The 26,419-nt window shown below is 35.5% G+C and overlaps 2 protein-coding genes across 6 annotated transcripts in view; one reads left to right on the forward strand and one right to left on the reverse strand.

Annotated features, from left to right (window-relative positions):
• The window catches only part of LOC149803885 (dynein axonemal heavy chain 12-like), a 147,478-nt gene extending 145,523 nt beyond the window's left edge, over positions 1-1,955 (forward strand). For all 4 annotated transcript variants that reach the window (XM_089953696.1, XM_089953697.1, XM_089953694.1 and 1 more), the window contains one exon: positions 767-1,955. In XM_089953696.1, coding sequence (XP_089809822.1) covers positions 767-1,028 — 262 coding nt within the window. In that variant the 3' untranslated portion in view covers positions 1,029-1,955. The remainder of the gene's footprint in view (positions 1-766) is intronic.
• A 4,170-nt stretch (positions 1,956-6,125) lies between these two features.
• Positions 6,126-26,419, reverse strand: part of LOC149803886 (structural maintenance of chromosomes protein 1A-like) — a 103,033-nt gene continuing 82,739 nt past the window's right edge. For both annotated transcript variants that reach the window (XM_089953700.1, XM_089953699.1), the window contains 4 exons: positions 19,898-20,076; positions 17,912-17,981; positions 12,744-12,854; positions 6,126-11,071 (listed from right to left, as the gene is read on the reverse strand). In XM_089953700.1, the coding sequence (XP_089809826.1) occupies positions 10,967-11,071; positions 12,744-12,854; positions 17,912-17,981; positions 19,898-20,076 (465 nt within the window). In that variant the 3' untranslated portion in view covers positions 6,126-10,966. The remainder of the gene's footprint in view (positions 11,072-12,743; positions 12,855-17,911; positions 17,982-19,897; positions 20,077-26,419) is intronic.

The raw sequence follows: 26,419 nt of genomic DNA on the forward strand, positions 1-26,419 counted from the left end.
TGTTTAACTTGACTCTTTATGTTATGATCAGTCCAGAGTTCATATTACATAGCTGGCCTAAGAAAGGAACATTGAATGTGTCATTTTTTGTATTCACTAATTTTTTCATACTTCTTGAAAATGTGCTTTGAAAAGAATTGCTTATGCATGTACCAAAATTTTCTGTACATTCTTGTAATATAAACCAACATAAATGACAGTCTTGTTCAGGTCCATCAGAGTTTCTTGAATAAGGGTTTCTCATTAAATTCAGAATAGAACATTTCTCATACACATCTGATCAAGTGGAGAGAGTTTATTTTCTTTTTAATGGTGTATATGATAATACTTTGAAGTGTAGGGAATTTTGATCTGAAAAGACATAAAATAACACTGCTACATACATGGTGTACTGTACACAAAAGTTTTTAATATAATTAATTTAGATTCAGATATCAAAGTTATTTTTAATTATTGTACCAAGTATATTATTATGGAACAAAATAAAAATATGGAATATGGATGCTCGATCAGTGCTAAAAATAATCTGACTATAAAACTTAACCAATGTTTGAATCAACAACATATATACATATAGATGGGTAAGGGTAAAACTATATGTCTCGACTAAAATCGTGGTAGCACGTCAAATTCATGCTGATTAATTTGTAATTAGAACTAATGATTTAAGAAAGTAAATAGAAATTTTCAACAAATATTGGATGCTTTGCAGTTTATGTTCTGAAAAACAAAAACATAAAATAATAAACCTTGTCCTTTATTGTAGCCATGTACTTGGTGAGCAGCTGCCTAAAATCCTGAATGAGGCAGCTCCCATGATCTGGCTTAGGCCGAACACCAAGGACAAAATTGACGAGTCGAACAAACGCTACAAGTGTCCAGTATACAAGACCAGTGAGAGGAGAGGTGTGCTGTCCACTACTGGTCACTCCACAAACTTTGTCCAGGCCATGCTGCTACCAACTGACAAGCCAGTCCAGCACTGGATCAAACGTGGTTGTGCCCTCCTCTGCCAGTTGGATGACTAAATCTTCATGTGTTTTGTGTGTTCCTGAATCAGTGGAGATATAATGATACTTATAATGGGATAAAGAAATCACCTTTAAGACTGTTTATTGAATCAAAGGACCATTTTTTAGTGTACTCCAATATTCATACTGTGTGTAATCTTCGGAATTATGAATTTTTGTGATCAGCACATTTTATGTGTGTACTGAGATAACAATGTTTACTATAATTATAGTGCTGTCATTGAAGTTGCAGTTAGCCTTTTTCATCTTTGAATTTAAAAACAGTTTGCATTATCAGTTGATTACTCACATTAGATGCTTGTGAAAAAAAGTTAGAAATCCCCCCAAAACTGAATTAGATTGTGAATCAATGTCCTTTACAGTGAAATCAGTCTCTGGATACATTTATGTTAATGGATATAGACAGCTCAAGTTTATATTTAAAACCCAAGTATTATATGAATAGACATTTTCATAATTATTTCAGTTACTAAATAATTTTGATATATTTTGTATCGTGTTTTCTTTCTTCCTATTTTTGTGTGGCTTGTCTTGGAATCACTTATTTCAATTATATAACCATAGAAGGACAAATTTAAAACATTCCATCCAGTTCTATTGTGATACCTAATTTCAGAAAGTATTACAAGGTATACAGTTCTATATTATTCAGTTGTTTAATAATTCATTATGTATGTATGTTGATTGCATGGTTTTATATTAGTATTCATTATAGTTTCTTTTACTTTGATCAAATATTGTCACCATCCAAAAATTAAGATTTTTCTTTCTAAGACTTTTTATAGAGTTTTATGAACTCTGCATGATCATTTTTCACACAGAGCCAAGGCATTTTACAGTAAGTTGTATTGACATGTATTTTCAAGTTTATTATTTCCACAACAAACTGTGATATATTTAACAAATAAAGTATTTCTTCATGTTGTTCACTCTTTACATTTTAATTTTTTTTAATACTTATTTTATTACTGAAATATCTCTTCTTTAAGTGGCAAGAACAATTAAAATATCCCTCTTCTGATCAGCTGGTTTTTTTGGGGGGTATCAAGTTTAAGCCTTGATGGTGTCAGGTTGACATGCCTGGGAGAAGGGCTAGTTTCAAGGTAAAGGACTTGTTCCACATGCCTGTTTTTGGCGAAGCAGAGGCTCTCATGACAGAAGCCAAATCGTTGTGGCAGAAACAGTTCAGGTCTGCTGACAAAGTGTTTACCTCGCTGATTTTTCCTGCTATAGCTAAAGTAACTAGAAAGCAGTTTTTTGTTTTTACACAAGTCATGGAAGCTCTCTACTGTGGTTTGAAGACTGTCTTGTTGAGTCATGTCTCGTCAGAACCCATGGCAGATTCCGTTTCAGACAAAGGGCCAAAGCCTTCAATTGAGACAAGTCAAAGTTTGCAAGGTTATAGAGGGCTTTGTTTTGGCCTATATCCTGTCTTCCATTATATCAAAACAGATCGGAATTGTGGAACCTTAGCCCTTGATTGTGATTGTGGCTAGCTTCTTCTACTCAGAAAGTCATAGATGTAGCAGTCTGTGGTACAAAGGGTTTTAAAAGAGATGTGATTCTGCTTGCACCACTGGTGGAACACTCCATTTTCCCTTTTTGGTTTCCATAGTAATGAGCCATAAATTCTCCCCACAACTTGTTTTAAGAACTGTTTCCTTCTGAGGGTTTGTTTTATACGAGCCGGATGTACAGGTTCAACCTGGGGTTCAGTTAGAAAACCTGCAATCAGCCGTTCCAGCAGGTGGGGAGAAGTGTCATGAGATTGATCCATAAGTTTTCCTCACTTGAGGGAAGGAAACAGGAGTAGACAGCACTCAGACTTTTTTCACTTTCTTCAAGACTTTAGAATTGGAGAGGATGGTGGAAATGCACATGTGCCAAGACAATTCCAATGCAAAGAAAGCGAACCAGTGGTCAAGGCTTTTGAATCTGGGACTGGAGAGATTAAGGCCAGGAGTATGGCATTCTACCCCATCACAAAGAAGATCCACAAGGGGCTGAACCCAGTGTACATATATTCAGTTGAAGACCAAGGGGTGGAGGATGTTTGACTGAACATTGGGAAATTGCTGACAGTCTGGATTCTTGATGGACCTTGCAGAGCCACCACACACATACAGATATTTTTTGATATCCCATTGATTAAGTCCACTAGGATGCTGCTGAATCTGCCTAATATGAGAGACTTGACTGGATTTGTCAACAATGACATCATTTGAAAAAGCCCAAAATCAGAAAGCAAATGTGTGTGGACTTAATTTCCCCTTCCTTTATTTTCCCCTTCTTTTAAAATGTAATTTGTCAACACAAAGAGTTGACACAATGAAGTTTTCACAAAGAATGAGAATGCCAAACTTCTTGCAGAACAAGGTCTTCTTCCACAATTGAATGTATTTACAAATGCTCTTCACCTTCAGAATAATGTGTTACAGGCAATGTGAAAGGGTCCAAACACTAACTCAAAACTTGGAAGGTGGGCACCACAGTCTGTCATAATGGCATCTGATATGTGCTAGCATCATTTCTGGCAATCAATCCTGCAGCTACAAGTCATGTAAGGTCATTTGCCAATATGTGACCTCATCTAGTCATTTGTACTTGTTGGCAAAGTTCTGACTGGGGATCATTTGTAGGTGTACTGGGTTGTGAGACACCTGGAACCAGTGAAGGAATTATCTGGTGCCAGTTGTCTGTGATACCATCATGGGTTCTGGTACTGAGTAAAGTGAAATGGTTCAATTTCCAGTGCAGTTGTACTTTGCATCCTAGGCAGAGCTGGGGCTGGCACTGTCATTCTTGGTGCCTGGTGCTTGCTGTGTCTCTGAGTTGGGACTGGGCATACCAGGAGAATATATCACTGTAATTCATTTCTGAAACTTAAATGTAGGTAGAGGCTTTTACAGATGACTATTCCATGCTGAAAGTGCCTTCCCTGGTTTCAAGTATACGCCTTTTTGCAGACAAGCTAAAGATAAATTAGCTACATCCACAACAATGCAGTACAGAACAATACTGAGCACAAGGAAGAAAATCGTGTAGTTCACCTAAGACCTGACTTCACTTGTGTTCAATGTTTTAAAGATATTGGGTGTTTGTCTAAGATTCTATGCCAAATGGAAATAGAAAAAAAAAATCTGAATAAACCTCAGCACAACTATGTGTCAAAAAGCCCCCCTTCCACCGAATGTTGCTCTATGTAAACATATACTGTAGCCTGGGAAAAGTGGTTTTAAAAATGTATGCTCTGGTACACTGATTACACAAGAGTTCATCTGAAAATGACACAAAAATTATAAAATGCATCTATGGGTGACTACTCCACACTCAAAGTTCTTTCTCTGGGTACCACTCCAGTGACCTAAGTGGTTAAAGTATCCAATGTGAGAGATCACAAATTCAAACCCTGGCCAGAGTCATACCAAAGACATACAAATGGTACTAACATATGCCTTGCTTGGTGCTAAGAGGTTAGTGTTAGGACTGTTCAGCCTGGTGTCAGGATAATGTGACTGGGTGGGACATCATGCTTTACATCTGTAGCATGATACCTCAGTGCTAGACATCACTATAATCTGCCACACTGCAGACATCAAAGCAATACGAATGAAAAATTGTTAAAGCTACATTTAGAAACCAAATCCTAATCACACTTTCTCTGGGTCCAAAGTATATGCTATTGAAACAGTCTTGAAAATGCTCAGAATAGTTTAATTCCCAAGAAAATAAAAATCCTGGCATTTAAGATGCATGTCCAGAAAATAACACTCATACATCGGAGTAAACTTGATCATGATGACACACCCAGTCCATTGTGTAGTCCATGTGTAATAATAGTACATTAGTACATCAATTTCTCTAACTACTTCATATATCAAAGTCATGATGGCACCAATTTATTTATCATTTCACATTCTATCCGTTTATCCAATTTTTTGCTGATTATCTACCAGTTTTAATGGGAAAAGTGCGAAATGATGTATTTTAAGAAAACTTGTCTATCAAGACGATACCAAGACTACATTTAGTTTATGTGTGTGTGTGATTTGGATTCTTAATGAAGCTTTAACAATTTTTCGCTCTTGTCACTACGATATCTACATTGAGGCAGTTTATTGTATTGTCTAGGCATCCTGCTGCACCTAGTCACATTATCCTGACACCAGGCCGCCCAGTCCTAACGCTAACCTCTCAATGCTGAGCACCTAGTGAGGCAGCTGTTAGTACCCTTTTTACAAGTCTTTGTTAGGTCTTGGCCAGGATTCAAACCTGCGACCTCCTGCATCCAAGGTGGATGCTCTAACCACTAGGACACCCGAGTGGTCCAGTTGTTTCTGTAAGTTATCCTTATACTAGCCAAAACTGCAGTGTCTTATTATTTCTATGAGAACTATTCCCACCAGTGTTTCCCTTTACCCTCATTTGCGCTTCAGAGACCCTCAAAATTTTAATCTGACCCCCAGTTTTGATACCAAAGTTTTATTTTTACTCAGTCTGACCCCCAGTTTTGATGCCAAGGAGATGTTTGACTCTCAGTCTTGCACCCCTAGGGGATACTGAAATTCCCACTCAATAAACAAAAGAACATTGTACAGTTGGACCATTGAACTAAAAGCTGCCTTGATAAATAGGTGGACTTAACATACAAATTGGAATCTGTAACAAGACTGACAGTCAGGATGATGGAAACATTTAAAAAAGAAAAAGAACAACTGAAATAAGCCGTTTACATCAACTGATGGATAGTTGGGAAGATTCATTGATCTATAGATCACAAAAAACACCACTACAGTCGCTGTATGCAATACATAGGGTCTGTTAGATCTAAAATAGCAGTCTTTGGTAATGTTAGGCAGGTGGGCTTGGCATACAAGCAGATTTTACAAGAAAATGGATGTGAACCAAAATATTGTGGCTGCTATGAACCAGTAGTTATTATATACACGTGGTCCTATATCATGTTTGAGTGTATGTACAGTTCTGGTGAGCTGCAATACGACCTGAAGAAGAAGAAAAAAATCTACAGAAATATCAGTAGTTTTTTTCTTCTTTTCTGGAATGCTAAATATTGAAAAGGAAATGAAAAGGAAATTTTCAATACAGGGTAAAATTAAGTTTATTTAATGCTACAACTAAAATCTGAATGCTATGACAAAAATGAGTATATACAGTGAAGATAATGACGTATGAACTAAAAGATGAATAGAATTTGTAATAAAATATGAAATGTATATCCAATACAGCTCTAATCAACACATAAAAAATAACAAGTTGTTTCAATCTATCCTGACATAGAAGTTAGGGACAACAAACTATACAGAGGAAGCAAGTCCAAAGAATTTTTTTTCACAGCTGCCTTTATTGTGGTACTTAACTTTTTAAGCATCTTATTATACTTACTTGAAATTCAGTACTGTAAAACAAATGACAGAACATTAAAAAAACTGGATAAAAAAATGTTCAATTTAGGATGGGTTAAATAATATTTTTTTATCCAGTTAAAATAAAATACCTGATACTGTGCAATGAAAAAACAGAATGTACACCATTCTGACTTGTTTGTATTCTAATTACTTAACTAATATGAGTTAAAAGTATGCAGGAAATTTCTCAAAATTTTAGTCTGGAATGATGTTACTGCTTTTGAACAACAAAGAAACTAAATCCTCACTACTTAATTAAAAATAAACTTGAATATTGCAATTGTCCTCAACAAAACTTGAAGGATAAAGACCATAAAAAGTCTGGATACAAGTTGCTGAAGAGAGATGTGATCTTTATGGACAGAACTGTTATCATCTTCTGCAACTGAAGGAATTTTGAGCAATATACCCACATAAATATACCCTTACCTGTCCTGCATCCCACCCACTAAATACTAATGGAAATAAACCAATAGTAATAAAGAAAATAGTGCATGTACAACAATGTGTTAACATGCATATCTTCTGAAGATAACAATAATATGTGCCAAGTTTCACAGAAATCCACAAAAATCTGCAAGAGAAATAACAAAATTCTGTCTTGCACTGCATCCAGCTGTGTTAGCAAGGGCAATAACAAAAATCGTGGCAGCCCAAAGATTTGTCACAATGTTCATCTTCAAATAATATGTACCAACTTTCACAGCAATTCATACAAAAGTACATGAGAAACTGATGGCTAAATGTGCAAATAAGACTGTGTCATATACTACATTTAGCTATAAAACAAAATTGGGCAATAACACTAGAACTTTGTGGAGCAAAGTTATTTGTCTATATACACATCTTCAGATAACCACCATAGTATTTAGTACTTCATGGCAATCCATGATGCAGGAAAAGCTGTACTAAGAACATTGTGTCATACTCCACATTAATCTACAAAAAAACAGTAACTAAAATAAATTTGCAATGGCAAAGTGATTTGTCACAATACACATCCTCAAATAATGACCATTATATTTACCAAGTTACTTAGCAATCCATTCAAACTGTAGAACTATCTGCGCTAACAAGATCATGTCGTACACTGTTTATATTACTCAAACTGGGCAGACAAAAAATGGGCAATAACTTAGACAAAAATTGCAGGGGCAAAGCGATTTGCCAATATATTAGAATCTTCAGGTAATAAACCATAATACCAAGGTTCATGGCATCGATCAAAACCTGCAGGACTGGTCATGCTAATAACTACCAGAAGTCTAGACAGATGGATGGACAGACACAAGGGCTACTACAAGCCCCTGCCTCTACAAAGATGGAATTGAGGTGGGAGTATTAAACAGCACATGCTTTAGAATGTCATATGCTTAATTGTTTTTGGTTTAAAAACCCCACTGATACTGCAAGTAAAATCTCTGCAAACATTTCTAGGTTTCAAGCATTATATCTGTAACAGTTAACTTAGAATGACAGCCCACTATTACTGCGCTGGATGTCAAATTGAACTTTAGCAGATCTGAACTGTATACAATACTAGATTTTTTTTCTTCTTCACAGTATATGGAAGTTAAATGACTTAATATCTCTCTTGAACAAAATGGTTGCCTTCTGAAAACCACACAGTATCAGTATACAAATACCTGTTAAACAAGATTTTGTTAATTTGCAATAATTTTGAAATGGTCAATACTGAATACTGGTTATTTGGTTTTATTTTTAATACTCTGATCTACAAACTGGTCTGATTATAAGCATACAAACTATGTCAGGATAATTTCAAGTTAACTAGACTATGTATACCAAAAAGTTAAAGGTAAGAATTACCTGATGAACAGAGATGTATGCTTGAAAGACTTCATAGATTTCCATGAAAACAAAAAAATAAAAGATGAGGATAAGCGTATTTCTACAGCAGCATCTGTAGAAGAACAGGAGGCAATAAACATCAACTTCAAGCAATTAATTAACTCCATACCTTGACCTGTACACAATACGAGTGAAAACAATGAAACTTTATTGTTATTATGAACAGAGAAAAGACTAATAAAGTGAACAGAGTTGTACCAGCAAAGCACACAAAGATCCCTGGAAAAGAAATTTCAAACAGGAATAGTCATCTCTGTCTACTATTCAGAATCTGTATATTTACAGACGCTGACTGCAAACGTTGGCAAGATCTACAAATAACATAGCTTATATAGTCAATTAAATAACTGATTGATTGATTGATCACTAGTCACACAGAATGAGACAGTGAGAGAAAGATGGACTGACAGCCATGAACATGATCATCTCTATGGGACATAAATTAAATCTCTGTGGGATACATATTTCATTCAGTGTTGTTCTATAAATAAACCAGGATGTAATCTGGCAAGGTTTCATATAGCAATGTAATTATTTCTCTATACAGTGTACAATGATCACACAACTTTTTCAGTCAAAAACACGAGTTGGCATATTTGTAATTTTCTGTAAATCACTGGGTAAAAAATATTATCTAATCTCAATTATTATTGGCAGTTAGTGTATGTAACATCTTTGTTCTGAATTCAGAAAATATGAAATTATTATAAAAAGTTTCTATTTATACAACTTACCAATCATTTTCAAATAACTTTTAATCAATAAAATTTGTATCATGTAAAGTAATTTTTAAAACACACATAAGAATCTATAAAAGTTGACAGTGACCAGCAAACACACTGAACTATTTTTGAAAACATTGAGACTTTCCTGATGGTAGACAAAGTGAGCAACATTCATGTCATAAATTGCCATGGTAACAGAATCATTATCAACCTTTCTGTGATTAAGAGATGGAAATGGTATCCTGTGGATTTATATACACGAGTATCAGTTTTTGTAATTCTGTTGGTAGCTGAGTGGATATATCTCCGATTAAAGGTGTCATAGTGTCACAAATGGATCAATGTTCATCGAATCTTCTCTTCATGACATGTTGCAACAATTTAGAAAAAATGGCACTCTATGAAAATTCCATTTACACTCCTTACAAGTTGAATCTAAATGCAAACAGCAAAAAGACCTGATCTGCCAAAGCCTTAGCACCAGCAGATCTGGGTTTATACAGTTTGTAAGAATTAATTAGTAGAATACATACCCTGATCTGCCAGTTCTTTATGTGATAGCAAATTAGAATCTATATTGATTGCAGTCACACCCAACATATAAGCAAGTATATATATAGTAGATGAATTCATGTTTCAGGTTTAAGCTGCATGTCTTCATGGATGATCCAAGTTTTGTAAAATTTTCACAAGGCTATAAATTGTTTACATGGCTCACCTCATGACATGTTCTTGTGAACACTTAACACAATGTATATATACTGTCAGCCAAATATTGCAAATCAAAATGAAATAAAAACATACTTTTTTGTGTTGGAAAGTGCTATTTCCAACACTAGCTGACACATAAAAAGGGAGTACAGAAAAATCGCCTTTATAAACTTAAGAGTGTTTCAACTTTGAGAATAATAATCTGCTGTAATGACATACATAAATAACATCAATGTTTTCATCAAGAAGCCAAGAGTAACATGCCTTATGGACTGTGTTACGTCTTAGAATTGGAAAGGTGTTTTCAATTAGAAGCATGGTTGCAAAACAACATGTGCAGTTTGCTGTTGTTGTTGTTGTTGTAGGGTTTAATGCCATTTTTCAGCACAAGATAGGCTATACTTGGCGACCAATATAAATGGTGGAGGGAGAACCTGGGAAAACCAAGTTTCATGACTGCATTCAACAGTGTCAAAGGAACAAAGATGAAGATGAATACACATAAAGTTTTATGACTACAAACAATAGTGTCAGACATACTAAGCTAAATGCAAAAACTAAACATTGTCGCTGGAGTGTAAAATGTAGATCATTTACTGTGACCTACTTGGTGAGCAGAACTGTCTAGGATGAACAAAACCATAAAATTTCATAGCTGTATATACAACAGTGTCAAAAAAATTAGTTAAATGCAAAAACTGAGCATTGATTCTGACACTGTTGGAAAAGTGATCACCAATGCTGTTTTGAACATGGGACAAAAATGGAACTAGCCTGACAATTTGGCTGGATTTATGAGGTAAAATAAGCCAGAATGTTAGGAACTACATAGAACACTGGCATTTTTCAGTTTACTATTGAGTTCTGAATGCCGCATTAACATCATTAAAAACCTTACCGCACAAAAACCAGTAAAATATATTAAGCTTCTACGATCACAAAAGTACAAGTTAAAAAATCCAGTGTTGCACGATAAGATAATTACAATACCAAAAAACTAAAAGTCAATGCTAAAAATTATTTGCATTTCTTGCTTTTCTTTTAAAATGACTTAATTTCCTTAAAAAAATTACACAAAATCAATCAATGTACATGAAATTATAAGTACAATACATAATTAAGATGACAGTAACTGCCTCCTCCCAAGAGTTGGAAAATTATCGTAACAATGGTCAGATCTAGTATGTGTTCACTTGTCTCTTCATCTAAGTAGTTTTCCTGGACTGTCTTCTTCTTCATGAACATAAGGATCTGTGTATTCTGTCAGGTCGAGTGTTAAGACGTTGCTGATAATACAGTCTCCTTGCTGGAAAGAAGTAAGAATAACTGTTACATCAGTTTCACAATGCTTTTCAAACTGAACCTACACTTATGCTTCTTCTTACTCTTTAAGCAACTAGTTTACAAAACAATCTGACATCGAAGTTATAATAAAACACACTCTGAAATCTAGACTTGGTCTTATTTCTGATTATCCCATGTATTAACATCAGCCAAAAAACAACAAAATTCTGACATCTGATTGTCTGCAACTTGACATTAGCCAGCAAATGTCAGAATTTTTACATCTCAGTGTCAGTGATTTGACAGTACCCAACTAAAAATAAGAATTCTGACATCTGAGAGTCAGTGATTTAACAGTAAACAACAATGAAGTGAAATTATCTTAACAATTGTCAGTGATCTGATATTAGCCAACACACATAAGAATTCTGACATCTGTCAGTGATTTGACAGTAGCCAACAGACACAGGAATTCTGAGATTGAATGGGAGATTATTTTTACAAATATCATTGATCTGACATAAGCAAACAGACTTAAGAAGTCTGAATAAGTCTGAGATTGAATTGGAGGCTATTTTTACAACTGTCAATGATCTGACATTAGCCAACAGACACAATAATTTTGAGTAAGTCTGAGACTAAACAGAAGATGATTTTTGCAATCTTTCGGACAGGCGATCAGTGTTTAAACTAGGAGTTATAAATTACAAGTCCCAAAACGTCTTGGTGTCAGAACTGTGGGTCAGATTGAGTAAGAAACAAACCTTGGTGTCATAACTGGCAGTTAAATTAAAATTGGGGGGGGGGGTCTCTAATGAACAAATGAGGGTAGAGGGAAACAGTGAGTGATGATATATACTATCACTAGTTTCACACAAACATATCAAAAGTATAGATTATCTAGCAGAACAGTTATAATCAAGGTAACATACCATGATGGTTAATTTTTTTTCTCTCAAGTTTTCTGAAGAAAAAATGGTGCCACCAAGAATAAATGTTTTCAAAAATGCTTTATTTGGCCTACAAATATTTGGGGATTCACACATTTTCTTACACAGTCACAAGTTTATACCCTGGTTTCTGGCAGTTTCATTTTTGTATGAAAACTAATGTAAAGTTTAGTGATAGTACTTTGTGCTAAGAATTCAGTAAGTGGCATGTCTCCTAGTTTGCCTGAATCTGAAAATTCCTTTACATAAGCATTTTAAAACTGATAGTAAAGTAGTTAACAACTTGGTATGATGTATATGGTAATACCAAAGATCATTTAATGTTAAGAAAGAAATTAATGAATAAACAGGCAAATAAAACGACCTACCTCAGGGTAGATCCCAATCAATGCATCAGGCAAATAAAATGACCTACCTCAGGGTACATCCCAATCAATGCATCATGCAAATAAAATGACCTACCTCAGGGTAGATCCCAATCAATACATCAGGCAAATAAAATGACCTACCTCAAGGTAGATCTCATTCAATGCATCAGGCAAATGAAATGACCTACCTCAGGGTAGATACCAATCAATACATCACGCAAATAAAATAACCTACCTCAGGGTAGATCCCAATCAGTGCATCAGGCAAATAAAATGACCTACCTCAGGGTAGATCCCAATCAACGCATCAGGCAAATAAAATGACCTACCTCAGGGTACATCCCAATCAATGCATCAGGCAAATAAAATGACCTACCTCAGGGTAGATCCCAATCAATGCATCAGATCTGTTGTAGAATTCTTCCTTCAGGGAAATAACAATACACTGGAAGTTGATTTCAGCCTGCTCCCTGATGTAGGCTGCCACCTATAATTACAATAACAAATAATAAATCAACTAAATTTCTTGTAGGAACAAAATAAATTAAAAAAATATGTAAATGACCTTTTTTTGCAATGTCACGTTTAGACCCGATCAGCCTACAATTGATATGCACTGCTGTTTTACTCATTCATATATACCTCTCCTTTGATGACAGTGGGGTTTTCTACCCTCATTATTGATACATACATGCCAAACCCCACCAACCCCAGGTATAAGCATAATTATTGCTATTATAGTGGACATGCCAGAATTACAGCAGGTATGAAAAAGATGCATTTTTTCTACAAACCTGGTTCTGCAGCTGGTCAAAATTATTGTCACAAAGGGTAAAATCAATATGGATTAGACCCAAAATACAAACACAAAATATCCTGAAAAATTATTTTACTTTAACTGAGTAGTCACTTTAACTAATCTACATGTGTAACTTTCACTGAACGATCATAAATTGGAATTCTGCAATGAGCATGATCATGTGCTTTAAGTATTGTTTTACATTACTCTTATATTCTTCTTTTAAAGCTTGTAAAGTGGCGCTGATTTGTCCTTTTTCTGATCTGACATGTTTTGAAGTTTGAAAAGATCCATCTGCTCTAACATTTTCCGTCATATAACATCAAGACCTCACACCATCAAGCGTTTTGCCTAATTTCAGCACCATTTTCTTAAAATTTATACATTGGTCTGTGAACTACCTACCATATCAATATAATGAATCTGTGCAGAAAAGTTAAAATTTGTCTGTTTTCTTGGACTTGGGTCATATACAGTTGCTATAAATAGCAAATAAGGAAAGTACTCTTACACTATACTTATGCAACAGTCATCTTTTTAAGCAAAAGTGCTAAACCCACACCCATTAGACTTGTGTTTTATCCATTTGACCAAACATACAAGTGGAAAAACACAACCTGATATAGGCACAACCTCTTATGCTAGTGTGTATGTTTCCCAACCTCAATCTTCAAAACCTCAGAGGTGTGAGGCAACAAAGAATCCTCCTATGATTATAGCCTCTTAAATGGCAGGACTGGGAGGGGGATGCAAATAGCGGGAGTATGTGCCAAGAAACTGATTTCCATGTGTTCACTTTGAGCTTTGTCAAAAGTCTGAAATGGATAACCAGTGTCTGGGAAAGAGAAACTGCCATAGCCAGTACTGGGTCATGACAGAGCTGGAACTGGTATGGACCTGTTTGTGCTACTTTCATATATCTGGCAAGGGATACTGTGGGAGAGCTGATCAACAAATCCAGTGCTGGTTGCACTGTGCATCTGCAGGACAAAAGCTGCATTGGCATGAAAAAGTGCCAGGTCCCATCCAACTCCAGACTGGGTATGCTGGTATCAGTGATGACAGGGCATATGTCAAAACAGTGCCAGAGTTAAAGTGGACAAGGTAATGCGACTGTCTGACATCTAGTGAAAAGTCTGGTAATTGCTACTGAAGCACAGCTCACTACAGTTAAGGGCCCCGAGTGGCCAAGTGGTCTAAAGCGCTCTCTGTTACGGATCACTGCCATCTCACCTCTGTCTGTGTGGGTTCGAGTCTCGGATTCGGCCAATGTGGGTATGGGAGAAAGCTTGCCAGTAGCTTCTCGTGGGTTGGAGGTTCTTTCCAGGGTTCTTCCTCCACTATTAATACTGACCGCCATGTATAGCCTATCATGTGCTGAAAAATGGCGTTAAACCCCACAACACCAGCTCACTACAGCCAGTATTAGGGTTTACATGCAGTTATTGACTGTCCAGGACTTGTCTATGTTGTCCACCAAATTATGTCAGTAGTCTCTACAGTGCTTGCAAGACCAGAAAAGCAGTGGCAGTCTGAGTGCAATTATGTGCAGGTCCCACTGTGGCAATGAATGCCAGGCCTTTTCCTTTATCAGAAAATTTTCTGAATTTAATTAATGTGAAAATTCACAGCACAGGAAGCATCAGCATCCTTTAAAGACACTTTCTGTCTTTCTCACTAGCCCAGGATATCTGTTTGGCAGAAACATTCACGCATATGCTCCTGCGAATTGAGCACAGATTTCACATGCGTGGTCTAAACAAATCTACAACTCAGGCAGGTGCCATGATTATTTTCAGCCAGTTAAACCCATTTACATGCTCTAAATTAAATCAAGCCCATTGTTGCCTGTAAATGAAGCGAACAATACAAGCAAAACATGACAAGCATCACACTAGGCTTGCAAACTGTATATGAAATAGAATAAATGGCTTAGAAAATTACATAAATGATCTTATTATATAAGAATACAGAACGAAAGATATTTGCAAGGCCTCTTTAGAAAAAAGTATTTCCATCTCAGCAAGCTAGACGTGTCTAATTACTTTTCTAGCCTGGGAGGTTTGGATCTTCAGGATGGTTTATGTTCTCCAAATGTATTATGATTAGGTAATGAATTTGAAGAAAAAAATTAATGAATTCCCAGAATTCTGCATGTTAAAGTCTTCCATATTAAAATCGTCAAAAGTCTCTAACTCCACCATGTCAAATAAAGTCATGTTCAACGTCCAAGTTTGTTATAGATTATAAAAGGAAAAATAATTCAGTATGGAACATTACTGACTTTGCATATCTCTTTATCCAATCTGGAAAAATTGATCTAAAAAAAGTCACAAATTCACAGCAAGAAAACAAAATGTATGTTGGCAGCCATTTTAATCAGGGAGACAGTGTAGTCTTGTCATTGATCTGTTAATAACAAATTCAGATTTCTTACGGTTTGCTCTTTTCAATCTTGTTTACTGAGACGAGTCACCAAGCCAATACTATCTACTCATTCATTAGGTAATTCACTAAGTCATTCCTATCTACACGGTTCCCACACTTTTCTAAAGGTAAATTTCCAGGTCATTTCCAAGGTTTTTCAGGATGAAATTATTTTTTTCAAGGTTCACATATGACCATTACTGAATGGAATGATTTTAGATTACAAAACATGCATTTTCTAAATCTAAAGATGTTTCTCTTTCAAGACTCTCCAAAACATCTAAGTCAGAAAAGATGATCATGTACAAAACCACAAAATGTATCACATGAAACAAGTTTGATTATATTGCTATAAATTGGTATGTAAGTCATTTCAATGTACATAATACAAATTCTAAGTTTATTTTGCTGACCTGCATTATGTTGCTAAGTGGGAACAACATAATGAATGTACATTATATTTTGCTTCCTTTCAAACCTTTAATTCTAAAGAATTCTATAGCAATATATATGCATCTCACAGAAAGTGACATTTCCTATTACAGTATAAAAAAAAACAATAAACACAAATAATTACATCTTGTCTTGTAATGAAAAGTTTTTATCCCTGAATTTATTGGTGCCAATAAAATCCTAAACAAGATTTTTCAAACAACCTAATCTGAAGATGATCTGGTTAAAAATCCATCATCTAAAAAACATTTTCAAAAGGGTTGGTTTAAATTTTGAAAAAAGACCTTCGAAAGTATATACTGTTGTATAAATAAGGACCGAATTTTCTGTAAAATTGACTTGTCTTCTTGTAATTCGTTAAACCAGTCCCCAAACCTGTATTGATACAGGGGCTCATATAATTTTTTAATATATAATACAAGGGACAACAATTTCTCATTTCAGCTCAAAGATTCAACAATTGGACTACAAATTTGGCTTAAAATGAATAGCAGTCCATTTTCTAATCTAAGTTTCGTCTGAATATTCCCACCCCATTTTTTCATATTTGGACATTTAGGTTGGGGTGTGGGGTCATTGCAACTGCATATCAAAAATTTGGAATCTGCCACCACTGTACGATCATGAAATATCATAGTTGCTTACCAGCGGGCCTAGAAATGCTAACTTATGTTACATCGACTCATACCTGCATGAAATCGATAGGAAAATTATTTATTTTCTCAGAAATTGCAAGTATTATAATCGTTATGTCTTTAATTCGCTGATAGACTAGATGAAACTACGGCATAGATGCATAGATAAAACCCAACCCAGTACTCACCATTTGCATTACTATTCACATTACTTCACAAATCTCCAACAACGACATCGGAAGTGCACTCGTCACGTGATATCAACAACAAACTCCTTTATAATGCTGTTATACAGAAATTCAATTATATTAAATGAAAGTTAGATACTTTTTGTAAAAAACCAGCAATCTGGCCAGTCTGATTTATCAAGCAGAGAGCACACACGTCAATGTGGTAGTCATGTGACACAACGAAACTCAAGTTCTCACAATACATAAATATGAAGAATTTTGTGTTCTTTCGTTTTTTAATATTTTTGTATTTTTTTCTCTACAACATTTGAAAATGTGGGTTGTTAGATTTGTGTACTCATGTAACTAGCAATGCAAATCATGTGTTCAACGCCGCAGTTTTATCTTGTCTTTCATCAGATTAAAGACAACGATTTTAATACTCACAATTTCTGAGAAAATAAGTAATTTTCATATTGATTCATGCATATATCACTCAATCTAACAATGTTTAAAGTTTGCTAGGCCATCCGGTAAGCAGCCACACTTTGCCACCACCATGTTGGCCTCTTATGATGCTAGACTGATCTTCATACCTTCCATGTAAGGAAAGATACAGATATTGAGCTGACTTTGAAAATAAAAGTCTACTGTAGACGAATCTAATCCACCAAGCATTGGATTGACTCAGCATATATGTTTATTGTAAGCACCCAAATGATCCATACTGCACCCTCCAAATATTCTGGTTAGAACTCGATAAATTTAACTCACGCTCAGTTCAGTTATGACTCAATTACATGATTGTTTCAGGCATCTAACGGTGACAGAAAATTCCTGGGCTTTTCCCAGCTTTCATCAATATTTGTGATATTCAAGAACTTTCATGGTGGGGAAAAAAATTATCATTTCTCCCAACTTTTTCCCAGTAGTGTGGGAACCCTGTATCTACTACTTTAATAAGATAAGTCACTAGATCATTCCTATACAATCATCTAAACAGTTAAGTCATTAAGACGTTTGTATCTAATCAACTACAATGCTTTATTTATTAGCTTACCTTTCCTATGTTTGTGTTGTCCAGAGCAGCATCAATCTCATCTAGTACAAAAAATGGGGCAGGCTGATAGCTGTCAAAAAAAGAGATCGGTACTGAAAGTCTTCACTATTATGCAAAACAATTCTTTATGCTAGCAAGGGTTTAGTGGAATAACTATGTTTTCACCTTAAACTACTATGTGATGTATAGTACATAAATTTAACACGCTTGAACACAAAAGTGTCTGTAAACAATAAAACGGCACATTATACACCTGTGCAGTGTTTAAGGGCACTCTGTGTATGCCCATGAAAGTTAGACAGTCTTGAATAAAACTTACAGTGAAGAACCCATTATTTTCTTACTACTCCTATCATGACAGTTAAGGACCAGCAAGACCTAGATTCTATATATATCTTTATTATCCTAAGTGTAAGCCACCCTAAGTTTGGTCAAAGAACTTACTCTGTAACAAAAGGTTTCTGTAAATCCATTTCTAAGGCAAAATGACCATGACCTTTAACCTTTTGTCTACGAAATCAAAAAGCCCCTTCCATACCTTAAGTAAAAAGCTCCCAATAAACTTTGGTCAATGAATGTGCTCTATAAATGATGTTAATATGCAAACAATAATTTTTCTTCTTTCCATCACACTGACCTTGACCTTTTACCTCTTGATCCCAAAATCAATAGATTCTTACCCAATGTGTCAGTAATCCACAAATGTTGGTGAAGATACATGGTTAAGAACTGAAATTCTTGTGCTGAAATCATTTTTCTTTCTCAGGTCAGTGACAAAGACCTTGGAGCATTTTATCCTAAACTGATGGGCTTCTCCCTTAATCCCATGTACAAGTCATCCACAAAGTTTGGTCCAGGTCTGTTAAGCTGAACCAATTTTACCTTACAGAAACCAATTTTCTGTTTCGAGTCAAAGTGACCTAGACTACTGAACTTTAGACCACAAAATCTATTGGTTTCTTTTTCAGTCCAAAAGCCTGTAATCTAGAGCTTATACAAGATATGTAGAAATAATATTATTGTGCAGAAATCTTTTTTTCTTTCAGCCACTTTAACCATTTGACCACAACACTGATAAGGATTCTCCTTTCCCCAAGTACATGGCACCCACAAAGTCTGGTAACTATAGATGGTAGGGTAGATGGTAGGGAAGTCGAGCTAATGCTCAGAAACTTTTCTATTTCAGTGACAGTGACCTTGACATTTTTTTAAAAAAAAATCGATAGGGTTCTTCTATCCTAACTGCAAGCCAACTGCAAAGTTTGACAACTGGCAATGCTAAAGAACTCAAGTTATTCTGCAGAACAGTGACCTTGATCTTTGACCTTTTGGCAGGTTATACAAATCTTTAAATTACTTGCAATGATGATAAGGCTGTCGCTAGAAGAAAAGTGATACTTATACCCCACTATCTGTTCATGAAGAAAAATTATATTCCAAAACATATACCATTTAATTTTCTGACAAATGATATTCCAACACATGATTTTTCATTTTCTGAAGTTTGCATCCCTCTAAATGCATCTTCAGTTTCTTACTAATTCTATACCCATAACCACAACCTTAAGAAATAAGAAGAATTTCTTAAATATGTAGTAAAGCCAAGTTGATCAAAACCTCATACAGCCAAAGCATGTGATTTCCAAACTAGCATCACCTAAATTCTCTCATCCCAACTCTCATTCATCCAGATGTTTTTCATTGCCTCCAAGAAGTCTAGATGAATAAGGTTATACAATATGTTACTCAAACAAGGGAACATGTAAATTTAAGAAAGTGGGATAGTGTTTTTGTATAACTATAAGCAAATAAGAGCTTTAGCCATAAATAAGTAGTTCACTAAATTACTTTTATAGTGGCCTTATTATAAAAAGTTGAAACTAAAGGAATTCAAACATCAAAAGTCAAGAGGAATTAAAGAAGTTAAAATTATAATCTCAAAGCAGAACGAACACGATAATTTTGTCAAAATTGTTCCTAAATTACCTATGAATGGCAAAGAGAAGAGCCAAAGCTGCCACTGTCTTTTCTCCTCCAGACAAATTGTCCATGGGTCGGAACCGTTTACCGGGTGCCACACAGTTATAGTTGACACCATCTAGGTAGGGCTCCTCTGGGTTCTCAGGGCCCAAGAATGCCTGTGCACTTTGGTTTCTAGCTAAAGCCTACAATTTAAATATTAATAAAATTTTTAAAAAAACAAAGGAATGGTGAACAATTTGTTCACATAAATATAATCTCTTCAGCAACCCACTACTACCCCATGATAGAGAAGAGCCTACAGTTTAAGGAAGGGCACAACTCTCAAGAAAATAGTGCAGGTGCAATGATTGGTCAACTTTCACACCTTGTGAAGATTACCATAAGGTGCATTTATTCAATTCTGTATACACTATATCCAGCTGTAAATCAAAAAGGCCAATAACTCTAATAAATATAAAGGAACACACAAAAATATGTCAGTATGTACATCTTTAAAAGATGTCAAGATGTCCATAATATGTACCATGTTTCACAGTCATTGATAAAAAAAGTACTTGTGTTCACAAGATTCTGTCATACACAGCATTCATCTGCAGGAGCAATAACTGTAACATAAATTGTGGAAGACTGTAACAAACTGTGGAAGACTAACATACATTGTGGAAGACTGTAACATAAACTGTGGAAGACTAACATACATTGTGGAAGACTGTAACATTAACTGTGGAAGACTAACATACATTGTGGAAGACTGTAACATTAACTGCGGAAGACTAACAAACTGTGGAAGACTGTAACAGAAACTGTGGAAGACTGTAACATAAATTGTGGAAGATGGTAACATAAATTGTGGAAGACTGTAACATAAACTGTGGAAGACTAACATAAACTGTGGAAGACTGTAACATAAACTGTGGAAGACTAACATAAATTGTGGAAGATGTAACATAAATTGTGGAAGATGGTAACATAAATTGTGGAAGACTGTAACATAAATTGTGGGAGCAAAGTGATTAGCTTGTATGTATATCTTCAGGTGATGACCATAAGATTTACTAATTTTCATGGCAATCCATCAAACCTACAAGAGTAGCTGTGCTAACCAAATTATCAGATACAACACATTAAGCCACTGGACAAAAAAAAAAAGCAAAAATAACTCTGACATAAACATTATTTACTGAAAATGTGATATTTACATTTCTTGGTTTTCATTAATTAGATTTTTTAATGTAAAATGCCAAGCTTCTAAACTGTGCAATAAGAGACCTATATTAATATACTATTATCAACATTCGTTTGTGAAAGATTATCATGAACATTTGTTCTTGGTTTTTTTTATGTTGGCAGGGAGATAAGAAATCATAGCAGAACCTGTTTCTTTAGCAATACTTAGCCCATCATAATATACAAGAACATCCATAATCCAGTCCTCTGATACAAAAAAATCTAATAGCTTGTTTTGACAATAATATCAATAAAACAGTCTGCTTGCAAAGTCTGTGGTCAAAATGAGAAGTGGTCTCTAGTCAGATTGAGGATTCATCAGTTACTACAGGAATGAACATGCAAGCTCATCTAAGGATTTTGTTTACTGTGGGTAGGTCTTGGGCATGCCCATATCATGTTCAGGTAAGTATTAAAGGAAGAAACAGTATACTCCAATCATTGATATTTTTTCTCAAATAAGTTATTTGATCATAATACATCAGGAGAATAGGTAAGAGAATGAGAAAATGACATGTACATCAATTGCCTCAGTGCTGGCGCTGTCTCTGGTTAGAGATGTAAAAGTTTTGGGAAATTTCTACTGGGTACCCGTTAATCATAACGATTGGTTACCCAGGTACCTGATCAAAGCGAAATCGTATTAAATGTGAACCTGAACTGCTTTGTTGTAGGTTCACACTCGCCAACCCCCAAGAGAGGTATAAGCGTAATTTATTACTAATATAAGTGGAAGAAGAAAAAAAACATAATCTGAGCATAAAAGAGCAATCTATATATTACATGCCATAATTACAGAAAACTGTATGAAAAACATACATATTTTATTTAATGTACATTTCTTTTTGCTACTTACCTTGATCTGCAGTTACAATTTTTGTCACAAATCGGCTAAATTCATGTGGATTAGCAGTTGCTACACGAGTACAGACGCAAAAGAAGTTGATAAATTATTTATGCATAACACTCACATCAACTAGTCTACATGTCAACAGTAACTTTTGCAAATAGTTGTAAAATCCACAAATCATAACTGTTGTAGTATCCTCAACCTGCCATGGTTCGTCCCTTAACAACAGTCCAGTGCAACATGTTTTTAACAAAATCCCTCTCCTCTAAAATTTTTCAGTCATATAACATCCAACAGTCACACTGATACAGCCCAGGTATTTTTTAGTATTTTTTTAATGATATCTGGCACCATTTGTTTTCAATTTAGACTGGTCCACTACAAATGTAATATCAAAATAGAATGAATCTATGACAAGTGGTTTCACATTCAAGAATCACATTTGTTTTCTTGGTACTGATTCATGTAAAATTAATGCAAAAATTACCATATAGACACATGTGGTCAATTTTTATTAGATTTTTTTTCTTCAGTGTTATTAAATAGAAGGATATCCCTTATATTTAAATATTTCAGTGAAAACATTTCATTCTGTATAGTTGTCCATTTTCCTAACATGGTAAAAGAAGTGCATGTTACAGTAACCAAGCTTTGTGTTGCCTTTGCTGTGACAAAAATATCTGTCTTGGGTTTTCCGCTAATAAAAAAGGTCCAGTAAATGAACATGTGAGCAGACGCCCTCACTTGAACAGTGAATACTCACTCCAGTACCACAAATCGATGCAAAAATGGCATTAAATAAACTGGACATTTAAAATGTGCTTTCTTTTATTTGAATTGTAGTATGTATTTAAATTTTAAATCATCAAACATTTCTTAATCAGTACTTACTGTCGACAAAAGGTATTAACCTACTTAATGTCATCAGGAAATCAAAACAAGCACATTCAAGTGGCGAGAAAAATAATGCACAAAGCATGTACAGGCACAAAGTTAGGACAGTCAAGCTTTAAATATCAGCATTTATTTTTAAATAGGTCATGCAAGAAAGGAGAGAAGTGTCCTCCCTTGTATTATTATATAGTACATGTATGACGAGTAAATTGTAAGCAATTATACAAGCCCTGTGATGATGAATAAATGCGCAAACGACACAAGCCTCGAACTGTAATTGTTATTCTGTGTCTCGATCTAAACTTGGAAAACTTTTTTTTAACAGGTTCATCAGGCTGTTCATTTTATTACCCTGGTTATTATCAATGGGTGGGTACCTGAGTACCCGTTAGCATCTTTACCTCTGGTGCAAAGTAGCTTTGAATTTCATGTAAATACAAGTCAATATTAGTCAGAACAATGAATGAATGACGTCTTCAGAAAACATACTTGCTACAAAAATCCAGCATGTCATTACAAAGCCACCAAATAACATTGGAAGTTAGCCTACTGTGCTGCGGACATAGGCTCAATCAAGTCAAACTGGGCCTGTTGAGATGAAAAGGCACTCAGCAGCTGGAGCATGTCAACTCCATCACAGTCTGACTGATGCTGGTCAACGAAGTTTTGCTTCAATAATATGCTGATGGCCACCACTCCAATTACATGAGCCAATTACAAAAGAAATGTATTTGTAGGCTGAACAGACAGTGCAATGGATTCAGAGTGAAAAATCCCCAGTGTAAATATCAATTTTTCCTTTATTCAGGTAAAATCAAGTGACAATTCCCTCTTTTGAATGACTCAAAATCTTTCATGTATTACACCAATGCCTTAATGGAGTCCTGAAGATACCCATGGAAAGATGAGTCCAAAGAAGACTGACATGAGGACAAAAGACTTATTTCCCGTGAGTGGAAGCCTGTTCTTAGCAATGACTCATCAGAGAAACAGAACCAACATGGTGGAATTGCAGATAGATTAGGTCAACCTTTATGGTAGGAATTAAATTTACTTTGCCTGTGAGGCTCTAGACAGAAATTATAAGGGTGCCTTGTTTGTCCACATCAGAACCAATGTTATGTTCAATTTCAGACAAAGGGCCAAGGCTTTTGGCTGAGACGTATCAAAACTGGCAAGAAGATTGGAAAGGCAGATTTACTTGGGAACATAGAAATGGAAAAATTATATTTACACTGAATGACTGTAGCATGTTAAGTAAATAAGCATGAAACAGTGGGAATGTCAATTCCTTTGTAAAGTTTTTGTAAATATATGGTTGCAAAGACTGATCCAAATTTGTTTCCTCCAAATCCTGATTTTTCCTTCGTCATCCTAATTTTCACTTCACTCAAGATGGCAAGTCTGGAAAGGTCTTTGTTATGGGCTATGTCCTGCGTTCTTTGTTGGCTCAGTGTGTCTGAAATCACGGAAAAGTAGACATCGACTGTGACCAGAACAAACTTGAAAAACCATCGGAGGAAGTTAGCTATCTGTGGTATTGAGGTTTTTAAAAGAGAAATGTTTCTCTGTTCTCTTTTCATAACTGACTTTCAAAAAGTGGTAAGCCTTCCTGCCCAAGCAATTCTGTCCTTCATTCGATCATAGAAATGCTTCTTTCCTAGGGCTTTCTTTTAAATACAAGCAAGGAGTTTAGGTTCAGCATTTCTCTGTTGGGATGGAAAACCTACAAGTGCTGTTGTCTGAGCAGAAGAGAAGAAATGACTTTCCCCACTTGAGAGAAGCAAAAAGGGTCAGTCTGAATTTCCCTGCTCTTTGAATGGCCTAGAGAAACTGAAAGGTTGGGGGACAACAAATGTATCAAATCCATTCAAGTTAAGTGAAAGTGTGTAAACTGCTCTGGATTCTGGATCTGGGACAAGAGACCAAGGTTGTGAGCTTGGTGTAGTGATAAGGGGGGAGGGGTGCTTCCAGTATGGTGTAAAAAATTTACTAGAACAGACTCAAACTGAGCAATATCAAGGATAATAAGTGTTTTAAATGCATATCACGTGTTCTGTATATTACAGTACAACACTTAAAAGTGAAATCTAAGTCTTGTGTTTACTAATAACAGTATTTTCTCTGGACACATACCATTAAAGAACCAAACCATGGGCAGCAAATTGTGTTTTCCATCTATCCATCATCATATCTTATAAATCTGTCACACATTCCTGTGTCACATCATAGCTGTCATTCACATAGTTTCACATTTTCACTCAGTTTTGAATTCTGAATTTTCTTTGCCAGTATTTACCCAACAACCCAGCCATGACAGATTTTTTTTCCCAGTGTGAATTCAATGAGCACCACCATCTTTAGGAACATCACCATTAGCATCGCCTGTTATGTTATTAGCCTGAAACTTTGCCTGTTCACTGTCACTGAACCTAATGATGCAAACAGCTGCAATCTGCCTACTATTAATAGTTCTAAAATAACGAAAAAATGTCTGAGTTTTAACTGGTTTTGCTATTTAACGCACTGTCTGGCCAAGAGAGCCCCAGCATCAAATATATACTCTCCTTATTATATTTTTTGCACAAAGGAAATACCTACATTGATTTTATTATGAATATGAATCCAAAAGAACATTTACTTAAGGCACCATAAATATAATTTAAATTTGATGACTGAATTCACAGTGACTGCAATGCTATGCAGTGGTGGGGTGGAAAGAGTTGTCAATAAATACCAAGGTAGAGTAAGAATGGAAAAAAGTGATACTGTTATTAACACTGACATCAAAGTTTTAATTTTATCCAAATACATGCCATGTATATTCAAACAGGAAATTTGGTAATCATTCCAGCTCTATGAATAAGTGCCCCAATATGAGAAGAACTGTGGCTGCATTGAGATGACACAAGAGGTGAAGAAATTCATGGGCTGAAATCCGAATCTCCAAGCAAAGGAAAAGACCTTGAAGACTATCTTCAAGGCATGTTTTTGAGGCAAACAAACTCAAATCAATGAGGTTTTGAACTCTATCATGCAACGAACGAATCACTGGGACAGAATGAGATATGTCCTTGTTAACAAGAAATCTAAAGTGAAGTGAGAGAAAGAAAGGGGGCTACATGTCCTGGTAGTCAAGATTGCACATGTACTTTTTTGAGAATGCTGTCCAGGCAGAAGCACGTCAAAGATGGGGAGGTGGTTCTGTTATGTGGTATTGCTCTGTTCATGATTTTCACAAAGACCTGAGACTAAGTATACCAATACAAACCATTCCTGAAAGACTTGTGAAGAAGTATGCATCTGTAATGTCTAGGCTGGCAGCAAACTTTCCCTACTGAATGGTGTCGAGATCTAATCTCACAGGGTTCCCTTCAGAACTTGGGTGCCCAAATGTGTTATCTGAGGGAGCTTAGACCTATGACTAGACTGAGTCTACCACTGGCTTTAAGAACTAGGAATGATATAAAAATCCATGTGAGTTTATGTAGTGAACAATCTCTGCAGCCCATTTTCAAAGCAAACAAAATTGCCACAGCTGGTACCAGCTTGCG

Source organism: Sinohyriopsis cumingii, chromosome 3 (genome assembly GCF_028554795.1).
Source record: "Sinohyriopsis cumingii isolate HCF-2022 chromosome 3, ASM2855479v2, whole genome shotgun sequence".
Classification (NCBI taxonomy): domain Eukaryota; kingdom Metazoa; phylum Mollusca; class Bivalvia; order Unionida; family Unionidae; genus Sinohyriopsis; species Sinohyriopsis cumingii.